The following is a 16,451-nucleotide window of genomic DNA, read 5'->3' on the forward strand; positions in this document are numbered from 1 at the left end:
GCTTGCTCTCTTGGCTGTGTGAGGACATAGTGAAAGGTGGTCATCTGCAAGCTAGGAAGGGGTTCTCACCAGAAACCGACCATGGTGGCGCCTTGATATTGGACTTTTCTAGTCTTCAGACCGTGAGAAAATAAATTTCTGTTATTTAAGCCACCCAGTATATGACATTTTGTTGTGGCAAACCGAGCTGATTAAGATAGTCTCTCTGCCTGAATTTTCTTATCTGTAAATTGAGGAGAATAATTAATGCCTACAATAATTGGGTTATGTTGATGACTGAATGATTAATCGTACGTAGAACATTTAGAATGGTACCAGGCACATGAAAAGTGCTAAAGAAGTGTCTGCTACTATTATGCCATTCCTATTGCCACACTATTTGTTAGAATATTTTAAGAGAGTAGTTCTTACTTTAGCATGCATCAAAATCACCTGGAGTGTTTGTAGTAACACCAGTTGTTTAACCTTACTCCCAGAGTTACTGATGAGGTAGGTCTGGGCTGGGGCTTGATTATTTACATTTCTTCAAGTGCCCAGAAGATATTGATGCTGCAGACTGTTTTTAAAGAAGTATGTGTTCACATTTTATTTGGATGTCCTTTTTTTAAAGCTGAAAATGAGTGTTTTGGGTTGAAAGAGCTAGTACTCTTTCTTGTGCTGAGTAGTTTCAATTTACTCCACTAGCGTTTGTTTCTTTTTTAAAGTTTCAATACCTGTATTATTTGCCTCAGTAAAGATATTGAATTTCTTACCTACTTAGTATTGAATTTTGTAATAGGAAACTTCCTTTATTTGGTTTTATTTTCTTCATATAATAACAATATAAAACCATGGGAAAGAAATCCTATCTTCCTATATATGTATATATATATTTTGTTGTTTGTTTGTTTTGTTTTGTTTTGCTGAGACTTTCTATTTTTGTCATTTGTTTCAAGGATGTTTGTAATTGCTTGTGGAGCTTTTTTTTTCCCCTGATGGCTGTTTTAAACTCCTTGTCAGATCTGTCCAGTATCTAAATATTGATGTCTGTTGATTGTCTTTTCTCATTTAAGTTGACATTTTTCTGGTTCTTGGTATGATGTGTGATTTTTTGTTATATCCTGAACATTTTAGGTATTATGTTATGACTCTAGATCTTACATAAGTCTTGTGTTTTAGCAGTAGGGGGAGGTCCTGTTGCCAGGTGGAGGTAAAGATTCACATTCCCCGCTCCGCGTTGGGTTGGGGGTGGCTTATTATTGGGTGGAGGTAGGATTTCGGGCCTCAGTTGACACCTCCCTGGCTGTGAGGGTGAGGGGGAAACTTGTTACTTTTCCCTGATTGGCCTCCACTAACCCCACAATTAGTGGAGGTACTTTTTATCACTGGACTGGGACCAGTTCCCATCTCTGTCTTCTCTGATACCAGACAGTATTTGTGAGGGTGGGTTAGGGATTGAGGAACTTCATTATAGCCAGCTGAGGGTGGACACCTAGGCCCCTCACTCAGCCTGTGGAGGTGGAATGGGGCTGTGATTTGTTTCCTTGTGTTTGGCCAGATTAGGGCAATTGTTGCATTTGACTAGAGGGAGCAGGCTTTTCCTGGAGTTTTTTTTTTTTTTTTTTTTTGTCTGTTCCTTTTGGCAATTCTGAGTTGCCAGCTTCTCTAGCAACTAGCCCAGGAAACATGAGGCAAAACTAAAACCCAGGAAACACTGCCTTGTAGTTCCTTGTATCCTGAGGTCCCTAGCCCGCCTGCATCCTTCTCTCCCCTTTCAGTCTTTATGTTTATTTTCTGTATCATGTTCAGGGTTTCTAGCTGTACTCAGCAGGAAGAATAGAGAGAACTGATGTACTCCCTTTTAAAAATAATTTTTGTGATATGATTTTAATTAACACTGCTAGCAATTTATATCAGAAAAAAATGTTTTCTAATCCTTAAAACAATAGACTTCCTTTGCTTATGAATATTTTAAAGCCCAATTAAAACATAATAGAATTGTTTAAAATAAAGAAAATAGGATACTGTTAAGCCATTAAGATATTGTAGATGTGAATTTATTGGCATGAAAAGAGATTCACAATGTAATAGGTGAAAAACAGGTTTCAATATAATATGTTTGATACATCACCTATGTAAGGGTGTATTTAAAAATACACGTGCATAAGGGAAGATCTGGAATGATATAAAGGTATATGTTTCTGGGAAGATAGAATTTTGAGTATATTTTCTGCCTTTTGCTCCTTGAGCCTTTTACTTCTCTTGTAGGAAACATATTGATTTTTCTAATAAGAACAAAATATAAGTTCTACATTTATTTGTAGTGCATAAAATATATTTCCACAGTATTTTTTCTCATTGAGATATTGTAATTTTTTTTCATAATTCACATTTGTTTCAGAATTCATAATTAAGTTAAGCATCTGTGGTCATTGTATTCAATATCTTATAGGTTCCTCTACCTGGCATGAAATGGGTAGATAATCACAAAGGTGTTTTTAATGTTGAAGTTGTTGCTGTTTCATCTATCCATACACAGGTAAGTGAGTTTTAATAATTTTTGTGATCAAATTTCACTTAAATGAATTGAACATTTTGTCTAGAACTTAAATCAGTTTTGTCTGCTGTAAGATTTATGAGACTGTATATCAGTTAAAAATGTATAGGTTTGGAAGTTACTTTTTAAAGGAATCAATAAAATATCATTTAATGTGAACAAAAGCAAATATTTTGCTTTTCAAGATGTTATTGACTTCATTTTGAAAATTAAGTGATTTTTTTTTCTAAGTTTCTAGAATATAGCAGAATAATTAGAGTTGAAAAACCATCATCCAGCTCGTTTTACTTCTCATAGACTTAGATATTTCAAATGGAAAGGGTTCTTAGGGATCACCATATTTTTCACTATATTTCTGGAATGTGCCAAGCTCTTTTCAAAGCCTTTGTATTTACTCTTTCTTTAGCCGGAATGCTTTTCCTTCTCACATTCATTTGACTTCTCTTCATTAAGGCTTCTCCTTACCTCAGAGAAGCCTTTGCTGGTGACTCTTAAACATAGCAGCTCCATCACTCTGTATCGTCTTACCCTGCACTCCTTACTGCTTCTTATTTTCGCTTGCGTGCTCTTGCACTTTTGCTTTCTTTCACTGTGTGTGTGTGTGTGTGAGTACATATAAAGGCATTCATATCCTTTGTTTATTGGTTCTTTCCCCCATTAGACTGTAAACTCTGTGAGGTCAGGGACGTTGTTACCTGTGAAGGAAAGAGCCTGCCCTTAAAGTACCTTACAGTGAAATAGGGGGAAGTGCAAAAATAATTATAATAAAACTAGTATTATGTTAGATATATGAACTAAATCCTTTCAAGTACAGAGAGAGAGTTGTTTGTTTTGCTGGGAACTGAGTTGCATTGGTGAGTAGGCATTTACCATACAGAGAGAGGTAGACAATGCAATTGGTAAAAAGCAAGTGCAAAGAGGCAGTAATCTGCCAAAGGAAGGGTAGTTAATCTGGTGTGACTGCAGTTTAAAGTATGTGGGAAATCATGGTATATGAGCATAGAAGACCAGGCTGGTAAAAGATTATGAAGGACCTTGAATGCCACAGAATTTAGGGTGTGTGGTGATTTCTAACGTAAATAGTAAGTGTGAGAGAAGTAAATTTGGGAGCATACTAAGGGAGATAAATTATGGGGCTATAATGAGTTTATTTTTGAGTTTGAAGTGCCTGGGCACTTCAGATGAAGATGTCCTATAGGCAGTTGTAATTAATTAGGAGTTTAGGTTTGGGGGGGTAACAGAATAAATGTGATAGCTGAAACTGTACTAGTGAATGTGATTTTCCAGGGAGAAAATGTAGAGTGAGAAGAGGCGGGTGTTCAAAATAGAATATGTGGGTTCTCCAACTTGAAAAGGCAAGGGGTGGTATGCAGGGGTTTCCAAGGCCACCTTTAAGTTCTGTTATTTTCTAGCAGAACTCACAGGACTCAGCATGTAGTCATATTCACAGCTGTGATTTATTTTAGTGAAAGATATAAAGAAAAATAAGGTAAGGGGAAAGAGGTCAAGTCTAGATGAAATAGGACACAGGCTTCCAAGAGTTTTCTCCTATGAAGTCATAGAGGATAAGTTGAAACAGCACATGTGAAATGTTGTCTACCAGGGAAGCTCAGTTCCCAGAGTTTTTACCATAGGCTTGTCTCGTAGACACCCTCTGCCTAACACATACCAAAATCCTAGATTTGCAAAAGGAAAGCAGGTATTAAGCATAAACCATATTGCTTGCACAAACAGTTTAGGTATAGTGAGCAATCGCCTATCAGTGGGAACCCTCCTGAAATCCAAGTTCCCAGATGCCAGCCAAGGGCCAACCTTGTAAGCAGGCCTTTGAAATGTCTTAAGCTTGCTATGTTAACTCTTTTCTGCACAGTGAGGTAGGGAAAGTAAAAAGACAGGGTGCTCTATATCACGTTTTAAAACAACAGCAAAGGACTTCCCTGGTGGTGCAGTGGTTAAGAATCCTCCTGCCAATGCAGGAAACATGGGTTTGATCCCTGGTCCGGGAAGATCCCACATGCCGTGGAGCATCTAAGCCCGTGCGCCACAACTACTGAGCCTGCACTCTAGAGCCCATGAGCCACAACTACTGAGCCCGTGTGCTGCAACTGCTGAAGCCCATGTGCCCTACAGCCTGTGCGCCACAGCTACTGAGCCCACGTGCCGCAACTACTGAAGCCCACATGCTCTAGGGCCTGCGTGCCGCAACTACTGAGCCCATGTGCTGCAAATACCGAAGCCGGCGTGCCTAGAGCCCGTGCTCTGTGACAGGAGAAGCCACCGCAATGAGAAGCCCGTGCACTGCAACCAAGAGTGGCCCCCGCTCACTGCAACTAGAGAAAGCCCACGCGCAGCAACGGAGATCCAGCGCAGCCAAGAAAAAAACAAACAAACAAACAGCAAAAAGGTAGTATATACATTTTATTTAGCAGTATGCAGGTAGATCCTAGTAAAATAATGCTCCAGTGGAGTTTTTACTTTTCTGTTGTTAGATATGCTTATGTTTCCTATAGACCTTATTCTTCTGATAATGAGAAGGTTGACATTATAGTATACTGTTTAAATATATTCCTTCCCTTAATAAAATTATTCTTAATATCACATGATATCTTCTTAAGTATACAAATACATTATTTTTCAATGTTTTTTTGAATCCTGTAATCATAGTTAGTGTTCTCTTTTTCTAGTGTTGGTAATATATTTGTGTTTTACTCCTGACTTTATTTTTATGGAGGCAGGTAGATATATGTATTGTCTTAATGTAACAAGGAAGGATTTGGGGCAAAATATTTCATAGAGATGATTTAGAATCTATAGAATGTAGAGGAAGAATAGAGTGGAAGTGTCTAGTGTGTAGCCCCCTGACATTCACAGTCCTGTGACTGAAACTCAAAAGCTTATAAAATTTTACAACTCTGTAATGTAATTTTATCATGTGTTATAATCTTTTTTAAAGGATCAATTGAAGACAATAAATGTTTTTTATGATGTTTTGTACTTTGCTTGTAGGTGCTTTGAAATTTACTGGATATATAGTTAGAATTCAATAGAATTATTTTTATTCATTTAAAACATATAAAATTAGAACAGTATTAAAATTATAAATGTGAAGTTGTTTAGCATTACTGCCTTTTCTTAAAGTTTATTTTCATTGTTAACTAAGTAAAAGTCTTCCCAGAGTTTCAGTAGCCTTTTTCTCACATCCATTGGTCAGAACTCGGTCATCTGTAGGTATAAAGGAGGCTCAAAGAGCAGGCACATTACTGCTTTAAATAAGATTGTGGTTCTATCAGTGTAGAAGGAGGTTAAATAATAGCAGTTAGGATGTAGTCAGGAGATAGAAACTGCCAGTAATTTGAGTGGAGAAAATCTGCAAATAAATAATTGTTAACTAAGTTAAAGGTGATTCACTACTAAATGGGTTAAAAGAGAATTCTGATTGTAACAAAGATAGCAATTGCAGAAAGTGGTAAGGGAGGAAGGAACCTAGAAACCTAGAGCAAGATCTTGAAGGATGTCAGTCAGACCTCTGAGGAGAGGACACTGCTGCTACAGGAACACAGTGCCTGCCATGCTGTAGTATTGAGGAAGCTTGGTAGAGAGCTCCTGCTGTGGAACTGTGAGAGCCACCACTGCTGCCCATGTACCTCACCTCTGAGCCACAGTATGCACGTCTACTCGCTGCCATTAGGAAAGCAAACAGGAGGAAGAAGATTCCCTTCTAACTCCTCAAGCCTAGCAGACTGTTTCCCCTACCCTCTGTTGTCAGAGCCTATCACAAGCCAGCTGACAAAGGACAAATGTAGTTTGAAGAGTCTAGCTCCAGAATTACAAAATGTGGAAAAGATGGTGGGTTTGGATGGAGCTAAGAGGTAATAAATTAATAATGGGCTCAGGTAGGTTACTAACACACTCGCCATAATAATTGAGCTCTAAAACAATAAGGCAGACTCACACTGGAAAAAGAAATCCTAATATCAACAGTTTTTTTGAGTAATCAATAGTATTTGAAGTGGCTACTTTACAATAATAGCTGAGAATAGATGTATTTAATTGGAAACAATGTTTGTATATACGAATATGTACTTTTTTGTATTATCAATTAATATGAGATATCAGTGGTCCGTAGTTTGTGGAATGTATGAAGTTATAATTGTTTAGTGCCTCTGTTCATTCTTTGTTTTAGGATCCTTATCTTGATAAGTTTTTTGCTCTGGTGAATGCTCTGGATGAACACATGTTCCCAGTCCGAATTGGAGACATGCGAATCATGGAAAATAACTTAGAAAATGAATTGAAGAGCAGTATTGCAGCATTGAATTCATCTCAGTTGGAACCAGTGGTCCGATTTCTTTATCTTCTGCTTGATAAACTGATACTTTTAGTTGTTAGACCTCCTGTCATTGCTGGCCAAATAGGTAATTTACCTATGTTGGGGGAATCATGAAATTTATCATTCAACATTTCTAACTTTTACAGAAACAGACTCATGATTCCTTTTTGCCATCTCTATAAGGACTGTGTTTGACTTTGTGGGGCGTTGTTACTTACTTGTTTCTAATGCTGGAAAATAACTTTCTTTTGTTTCTATAAAATGTGCCATATAGACTTTTACTCAAATTATGAAAACAAATTTATTTATTCACACACCAAATATTTATTAAGCACTTAATATGTACCATACAGTGATAGGCACTGACAAAGGCATGGTTTCTGATTTTAAGGATCTCATAGACTAGTTAAGAAAACATGCAACTGATAAATCATATTGTGTTTTACATGACTTATAATCTACATTTTCACTCATCTGCTATCCTCTATTTAATATAGCTATTATTCTCTTCGTTGACTCAAAATCTCTATCTTCTTTTTCTTGTGAGTTTTCCTTGAAGGAGAGGTATTCAGGTTTCCTACCTTTTTTCCAAGATTCATTCCTTTACTTTTGCTAACAGCTTCCACCCAATCCTGCAAAGTAGTTGAGTTTGTGAGAAATTTCAGCTAACTTGTTATAGAAGTTTCGTATTAAGTGGTGGCACAAAGGAGAATAGTATTCAACTCCTTGAGATTTTTTTAGGGATACTTGTAAGTAGAGGTGATTCTTGGGTTGAGCATTTAAAGATGAGTAGGAGTCTGGCAGGTAAATAACTAGCCCAGGGAAATGAAACAGTATGTGTATAGTACACAAACAGATAAACTAACCTGGAAATTTTGGGGGAATTACAAGTAATTAGTTATGAATTGGAGGGTTAGTGATTAGAGATGATATTGGTCGTAGGGGAGATGAAGTAGGGTCCTTGACACATTAGGAAATTGGACTATTATTCTGTAAGAATCAATAGCCTTTGAAGGATCTGGTCTTAATTAGAAAAGTAATGTGACTAGGTTGGCTTTTATAAGGATGATTTTGCACGGAGGTAGATTGAAAGTGAGAAAATCTGGAGGCAGGCAGACAGATTTGAAATCTTGAATTTTATACAAAAAATTCTGTGGTCCTGATAAAAGACAGTGATGGTGGGATAGAGAAGAGAGGGTAGTTTAAGAGATACTGAAGAGATGTTGTAGAGAGTAATGTTACAGAAGTCATAGAAGGTTTTAAGGAAAAAAAGTTAACATTGTTCATTTTTGTAGATTGTATAGTAAAATAATCACAATAGTAACAAACATTTCCACAACACTTACAGTGTACCAGAAATTGTGCTATGTACTTTATTTATATTAATGTATGAAATCTTTACAACTCTAGGTATAGGTATGAATTTCATGATTTCATGAATAAAATGATGAACATACGCTTAAAAATTTACCTAAGGGGCTTCCCTGGTGGCGCAGTGGTTGAGAGTCCGCCTGCCGATGCAGGGGACATGGGTTCGTGCCCCGGTCTGGGAAGATCCCACATGCCGCGGAGCGGCTAGGCCCGTGAGCCATGGCCGCTGAGCCTGTGCGTCCAGAGCCTGTGCTCCACAACGGGAGAGGCCACAACAGTGAGAGGCCCGCGCACAGCCAAAAAAAAAAAAAAAAAAAAATTTACCTAAGGATTCAAACCCAAGCAACTGACTCTAGAGTCCCACTCTTACCTACTATACTGAAGAAGTGTCCACTGGTGAAATTAACGAGAATAGTCTTGGTCAAATAGTGAAAGTAGAAACCAGATTACAGAGAATTTAGTAATAAACAGCAGATGGTGAAAGGAATGCAAAAAACTTATACTGTTTTGAGAAGTTTAGTTAGAAGAGGATGCAAGGTTGATTAGGGCATAAGAGTGGAGAGATTTGAGCATGTTTATATGCTTTGAGAATTTATATAGAGGTGCAAGAGATTTTAATTAATGAAGCAAGCATGTAGGACAAAAATTAAGGTGGATAGATCATTCTTATATAGGAGACGAGCACTGCTTCCCTTGGAAAGGAACTAAAAATTGTTTCAGATTCTGATAAATTTATAGTAAGAATTTCAGGACTTTCATGCTCTATAAATTTCTACTCTGAGATAAAAAGCAGGATTTGTGGAGAAGGGAGTAAAGTGGACCTAGTTTTGTGAAGGATTCTGATGGTTTGGAATAGCTACTATGAGGAAAAGAAAAAGGAGTCAACCAGGAACACAGGTAGGATTGCTAAACCCTGCTTAGGTTTCTCTCTTTATAGTCTCTCTTCCAGTTCAGTATATATAGATTAATCTTCCTAAATGACCACTCTATCTGATATTTCCACTTTTAGGAAAACTTAATTGGCCTCATTATCTGTTCATAAATTCCTGTCTTGATTAAATAAATCATAAAATGTGAGGCGATATTGCTCAGAATGGCTGTTTGGATTATCCATTTATTCACTGAGCTACCAGAATTTCCCAATTTTTGCAAAATTCTTGTTATATACTAACTTGAATGGCTGGGTAGGTATTACTTAGCCTGGCATTTAATGTGCTATAGTCTTACCTCAACCTGGTTTTCTACCCTTTTTTCCTTCTAATCCTTTTACAGAGCTACTCACTTCAATTAAGTTGCTTATCAACTCTTTTCTATTAATATTTTTAATAATCTACTTTTATTAGTAATTTTTATTTTATAAACAAAAGTAACGTGCTCAATGTATGGTATTTAGTTTCTCAGAGTCATCTTTAAAATGAGAAGTTACTTCTCAAAGGTTATATATAAGATAGATTTTTTACTTATCATGTGCTTTGTATTGTTTTACAAAGTAGTGGGTACTGTTTGATGATTCTTTTTTTCACACTAAGCAAAGCCACATAGTTTTCATGTTAAATTAGTAAAATTAGTTTTTTCTCATTTTTTTAAGGAAAGTATTTTTGATTCAGTTAATACAGTATCATAAAGATACCATAAAATTAATATCAAATATCATCTTTATACGCTTACTGTGTATAGTCACTATACTTAATGCATATAGTGAAGGCAAAACCTTGATCTTTTTGGAACTTACAGTCTAAAAAAGTTAATGGAAAAATATTTTCCTCCTTCTTAAAAGTAAATCTAGGTCAAGCATCATTTGAAGCCATGGCATCAATTATAAATCGGCTTCACAAAAACTTGGAAGGAAATCATGACCAGCATGGCAGAAGCAGCCTTCTTGCATCATATATCTATTATGTTTTTCGCCTACCGAATACTTACCCTAATTCACCGTCACCAGGTATTTTATTCTTTTTACTAAGAAACTATCTTGCATAGATTATGTGTTCATAATAGGATTGAAATAATCTTATAGTCCATGGTGTGATGCATTTATTCAATAGCAGACATTTGTTGAATGCCTGCTAAGTGCCATGGACTATGCTATGTACTGGAGTTAAAAGGATAAATAGGTTGTATTTTAAAGCATCATTATTTATACAGCTTTCTTTAAGTTGAATTAGAGAGATCTTGGTTGAATTAATTTTTGGAAATAAACCTTGAAAATAACTTCCGTCTCTGGAAGCATTTTATCATTCCCAGTTAAGATAAATAATTTAGAAAAATGGTACAGATGAACTGGTTTGCAAGGTAGAAATAGAGACACTGATGGACACCAAGGGGGGAAAGCGGGACGGGGGGAGGTGGTGGTGGTGGGATGAATTGGGAGATTGGGATTGACATATATACACCAATATGTATAAAATAGATAACTAATAAGAACCTGCTATATAAAAAATAAAAGAAAATTTTAAAAAAAGTTGCATCGCATGGCATTATGGGTAAAATTGGAAGGAAGAGTATTTAAGAATCCCCACTGAGGTTCTCTGAGTCTATTTGAGGCTAATGCAGTCATCTCAGCTTGATTTATGATTATGTAGTCTGACGTACGAACTGCTGTTTGTGAACAGTTTAATAAAAGGCTATTGCTCCAAATTCCAAATTAGCAGTGAGGGTGATTTCTATTAGAAAAGACATTTGTGGAGGATTTTGTTCTTGATACTTAATAAAGTGAGTTCTTTTTCTCAGTATAATACATGCTGTTGACTTGTGGCTCAGCTCTAGGGACCTGATGTTGTATTCAAAGAGTAAAAACATATCTCTGCTCATTGTTTATTTACTACATTTTGGGGTACATGTGGCAAAGTTGTTTTCCTTACAGTTCCCAGTTCAGTTTTTTCTCTTGATTATGTGTTTAAAATATGTGCATAAAGTTCCCCAGTATCTCAGTAAAAAAAAAAAGGTAAATAGAATGTTATATTTGTCATTCAGAGTGCTATTGGATGTTAAAGAAGAAATACGATGGCTCAGTAGTTTCCTGGTAACCCTGTGAAACCTACAATACTGTAAAAGATTATCCTCTAGAAGAGTTCTGATCTCTTCATGGTCAATAAAATCATACAGCCTTTTTGAATATTAGAGCCCAGAGTAGCCACGTACTTTTGTTTTATATGACATCTGTGGTGGTGGTGGTGGTGGGGGATGTCTTAGTTTGAATCACTCTTTAGTTGTTCAGTTAGTAGGTTAATGATTATATTGTGCATACCTTTCAACCTGTTTACATATTTGTCTGTATGAGTCATCCATTCCTCACTAGTGATAATGGTAAGTGCCCTTTTCAGCTGTTGTCATTGTTAGCATTAATAATGGTGACAAGTAATTATGACATTCACTCTGAAAACTCGGCATAATAGTAATCTCAGTTTTAGCACGTTTTATTTCTTAATTGAAAAAGAGAGCTAATTGACTCTTAAAGTCTTGCTCATAATTTCCTATCTTGATTTCTAAAATTATAGTACTTGAGTCTCTGAGTACATAAGTGATTGTGGACTGTATATAATGCTACTCCATTTACTGTTCCATTCAGTACACTATTAGAATTTCACAGATTTTGCAAAATGTCTTTTTTACATGCTGACCTGAAGACTATATACTACTTAGTTGACAGGTGTGTGTCATTTGCAAATATGACACTCAGAAAGATTTCTTTAAAAAAGAAAAATGGAGATACAGTTGTTGGGTACTTTATGTTCATAGATCCTGGTTGAATAATGGTATCAGGCTTGATTTCAGACAAAAAGGGGATTCTTTGCTTTTTTTTGTATAACCTGGGCTTTTAGGAGAATTATCTTTAGTATACATTTATGTATGTATATTATAAAGTTGCCATTTTGTTATAGTTAAAATTGTCACTGATAAAGATAGAGAACTAAGCCATAGTTTCATTTAAGAGATATTGACAGGAAATTGGCTCTCCCTCTTAGTGACTGTGTTTCAAGGGGCAGAGCAGGAGGGGTGGGAAAAAAGGAAAAGATATTAGCTGGAGCATTTTGGGTCTTAGACACCCTCATATATAAGGAAAGGTAACGTTTGTGTATGTTTCTTATTACTTTTGTTTTTTATTGTACGTGTAATACATAATCATAGAAACATTGAAGAGATAATGATTGTATTTATAATTCACATGGTTTTGTCAGCTGCTGTAAAATAAATTATCTTTGTATAGCTATCACTAGGTCTGGCGTGTTTTTCTTATTTATAGTATTTTCATTTAGACATAAAAGCAATTTATGATCTTTGTGGAATTTTGTAAAGTGGAAGAGATTTTTTCAGGTCCTTTGCTGATTAATTTTTTGCTTAATTATATGTTATTTTATGTACAACTCTAGGTCCTGGGGGTTTGGGAGGATCAGTGCATTATGCCACAATGGCTAGATCTGCTGTGAGACCTGCAAGCCTTAATTTAAATCGTTCTCGGAGCCTTAGTAATAGTAATCCAGATATATCTGGAACTCCCACGTCACCAGATGATGAAGTACGGTCAATCATCGGCAGTAAGGTAAACTGAAGATACGCATCTATAAATTTGGCTTTCAGGTTGTGAACAAATGAGAAATGTCCAATGGTTTTACTTTTTCTTAATTTTAAAGTGTATTTGAGTTAGTAATAAGAAAGAAATTGTACGTTTCTATTCTATCAGTGAACACATAAATGTTTGATGTTTCTATTAAATGTTTTTGCTGTTACAAACTGGTTTGTGCGCTCTGCTCAAGAATATCTGCCAAATTAAAACATTTGTGCAGGATGACCAGTCACATACGACTCATTGTCCGTCTGATCATCATGTGAAAAATGGTTAGATTGATTTTCTAGAGGATTAAAAGAGACCTGTGACTGCTGTGTAGTTGGGACATACTATCAACTTAAAATATGAGCCTCCCTTCTCCAAAAATATCAAGCACAATGATTAACAATTAATAGAGCTACATTTCACATGGAAAACTCTGTGTAAGGTGCACCAGGATTAGAAAAATATGATTTATTTAGTCATGGTTAGTGATTATCCCAGACAATAAGGGAGAGGCCAGCCAATATAAGATCCAGCTATATTTTATGTAAGCATCAATCTTTATTACCCCCCAAAATATACTTAAGGAACAAGTAGTCATTACCTTTCTATAGTTAAAGTACAAAAATAACTCAGAGTTTGAAAAATCAAAGTGGAAAAAAAGAACAGTAAGACTGAGGCCAAGAAATCACATTATGTTGGGTTTTGACCAACCCATTTTAAATTGATTTTTTGCTATTAGAAAGAAGGAAGATACCTTTGTTATGGAATCACAGCCAACTTTTCTTTGGCATTTTAGTCTGTTAATTAGGATATGAGGAAGAATTAGTAAACGTGTTTTGGGGTCTGTGTTTAACCCTTAGCCTGAACTAAATAGACCTTATTATTTTTTTAATGATCTGAGCTTGTTTGTGTGAAATACTTGAATATGGATCAAACACATCAGAATGACTTAAATCTACTCATATAGTTACAGAAATTTTACATTCAGACACTTCTAATAAACTTTAGCATTGCGCATTTTAAAGTACCTTTTACGTAATTTGAAAGTAATTTCTCACAGATCAAAAATACATTTTTTAAAGTAATTTCTTACAGATAAAAAATATTTTGTAGCCTTATAATTTAAAAAATAAATTAAACATGAATTTCAATAACTTAAAGATCCAAATAGGTGTTACTCTAATTAAACAAACTTTCACTTTTTGTGAACTTTTGAGAAAATGATGTTCAGATGTATTTACATGGTTACTGCAGAGTAACCTGAGTAATATAGGAATTACAAAAGAGACGGTTTTTCTCCCTCCACATATCTGTCCATGTCTAGGAAGAGAAGGTTTTTTATCCTTGTCTTCATTCTTGATCTTATCTCGTTGTAATGGAGGTAATACTTAACATAATTTACGTACGTAAATACAGTTTTTCAGTGGAATGAATCTCATTTGTGAATTATAAGAAATTTTCCTATTAAAGAGCTTTAGACGCCATTTTTCTCAAGGTTCTACTTTTGAAACATCTCTTAATTTCTGTAAGATTTGCATTATGCTTCATTTAGCATAATTCTAGAGTTTTCCTTTATATATGATGTATTTGATAGATTATAACATCAAGATTTAGAACAAAAGTGTACATGTATTGGAATGATTATTTGTCTTTTTTCAAGTGGTTCATAAAATGGGACATAATAATGATGTCAACTTGCTTCTGGTATTATATACATAAACTTTTGAGAAAGCCGTCATAAGATGAGACTTTGTCTTATGACAATACAGTGTTGTCCTAATCAAATTTTATTCAAATGGTTTTTGTGTGTTCTTTTTTTTTTTCTTTTGGTTGCATTATTTTTAATTAGTTTTTTTGTTTTTTTGCGGTACGCGGGCCTTGCACTGTTGTGGCCTCTCCCGTTGCGGAGCACAGGCTCCGGACGCGCAGGCTCAGCGGCCATGGCTCACGGGCCCAGCCGCTCCGCGGCATGTGGGATCTTCCCAGACTGGGGCATGAACCTGCGTCCCCTGCATCGGCAGGCAGACTCTCAACCACTGTGCCACCAGGGAAGCCTCCTGGTTGCATTATTTTTGATAGCTACCTACCTTCATTTTGGACTATCATTTAGTCATAATCCCTAATAATAATGGTGTATAATTTTATCTATTGAAAAATTATAAGGAATCTGAAGTTTATTTATAGCTACTCTTTATTTATTCTGATTTTATTGGCTTGGAAATTAGAGACGCTCTTCTTTAATGATTTTTGTCTTTCACTCTGCCTTAGCCATGGTCATACCCTTAGTCTTGTCATGATGAATAACTTTAATCCTCATTATCTCAATTTCATGCATCTTGTTCTCTAACCATTAGCTCATATTTTTCTGACTAGTACCCCAACTCCAACAATTCCTCTGCTCGGCAACCTCCAATCACTTGATCGTATGACCTTTTTACTGTACCTCACGCCCCTGATGTTCTTTCTTCCAATTTAGCCGGCTTAAATTCCATGATCAATCATTATAATTATTACCATTATAAACAAACGTCAATTCCCTTATCTTTCCCTTACTTCATTTTACTTGCTTAGCCAAACCTCAAACCATAGCTGAATTCAGTTGACTGCCTGTGCCATTAAACATGCTTTGAGAAATGCCATGATAACTGGTCTCATTTGAAATTAAAGGCCATGAACCTCAAGAGAGCCCTTAATGCTGTCAAGCAATTATACTATATTTCTTTATTCCATTTACTTTCCCATTCTCCCAGAAAAAGGTTTAATGCCTTCTTTGGTACCTCAAACCCTCTAACAGCTCCCCACCAGTCCCCCTCCTCACTTTATCTCCTACTTCATTAAGAAAATTGAGGCCATCAGAAGAAAACTTTTGTCACCTTTGACCATCACATCTACCTACCCACTGCCATCTACTACTACCTACTACTTAAAACTCTGCTATAGATGAACTGTCATTTCCCTAAGTCCATTCCCTGTTTGTATACAACCACCTATCCCCTTTCACCTACTCAGGATCCTCACTCCAGCAGTTCTTTCATCACTGTTCTACATCATCAGTTTCTCCCCATCTACTAAATCAACCCATCCCATAAAATGGGATAAAAAGTAATTTTTTAAAAATTTCTCCCATAAAAAAATCTCCTCTCTAGTATTTCTGCTGGTAGCTTCTTCATCATTTCTCTGCTACCTTTTGTAGTAGAATTCCTTAGAAGAGTTTTCCATACTTGCTGTCTCCAATTCTTTTACTCTCGTTCTTTAACTCCTGTTACCCTACTTCAAACATATTCCTTGGATCTTCAGCCCATACTGCCCTTCTACTGCCCCCAGTGCTCTCCATGTTCTTAAATCCGAAGGTTAAATCTCAACACTTGGCTGAATTTACCTTACAGCAGCTTTTGACACAGTTAATTCTCCAATTTATTCTATTTACTTAGCTTCTAGGGCACTACGCTATCTTGATTTTCCTCTTTACTGATTATACCTTTTCAGTCTCCTTTGTAGATTCTTCTTTTTCTGATCTCTTAATTTGGAAGTGCCCCAGGCCTCTGTCCTTATTTCTTGTCTTCTCTTGTCTTGTTTTCTCTTTTCTCTACACTCACTCACTTCATGATCTTATGAAGTCCTGTTGTTGTAAGTATCACTTTATGCTGATATCTCACAAAAAT

The 16,451-nt window shown here is 35.9% G+C and overlaps 1 protein-coding gene across 4 annotated transcripts in view; it reads left to right on the top strand.

Moving 5' to 3' along the window:
• Positions 1-16,451, top strand: part of DOCK7 (dedicator of cytokinesis 7) — a 216,368-nt gene that overhangs the window by 104,118 nt on the left and 95,799 nt on the right. For 2 of the 4 annotated variants that reach the window (XM_060139873.1, XM_060139874.1), the window contains exons 19-22: positions 2,432-2,518; positions 6,720-6,951; positions 10,015-10,179; positions 12,608-12,777. In XM_060139873.1, the coding sequence (XP_059995856.1) occupies positions 2,432-2,518; positions 6,720-6,951; positions 10,015-10,179; positions 12,608-12,777 (654 nt within the window). Of the gene's footprint in view, positions 1-2,431; positions 2,519-4,666; positions 4,775-6,719; positions 6,952-10,014; positions 10,180-12,607; positions 12,778-16,451 lie in introns of those variants that run through there. The other 2 variants (XM_060139876.1, XM_060139875.1) reach the window with 2 other exon arrangements.

The sequence above is a fragment of the Lagenorhynchus albirostris genome, chromosome 2 (assembly GCF_949774975.1).
Source record: "Lagenorhynchus albirostris chromosome 2, mLagAlb1.1, whole genome shotgun sequence".
Taxonomy (NCBI): Eukaryota; Metazoa; Chordata; class Mammalia; order Artiodactyla; family Delphinidae; genus Lagenorhynchus; species Lagenorhynchus albirostris.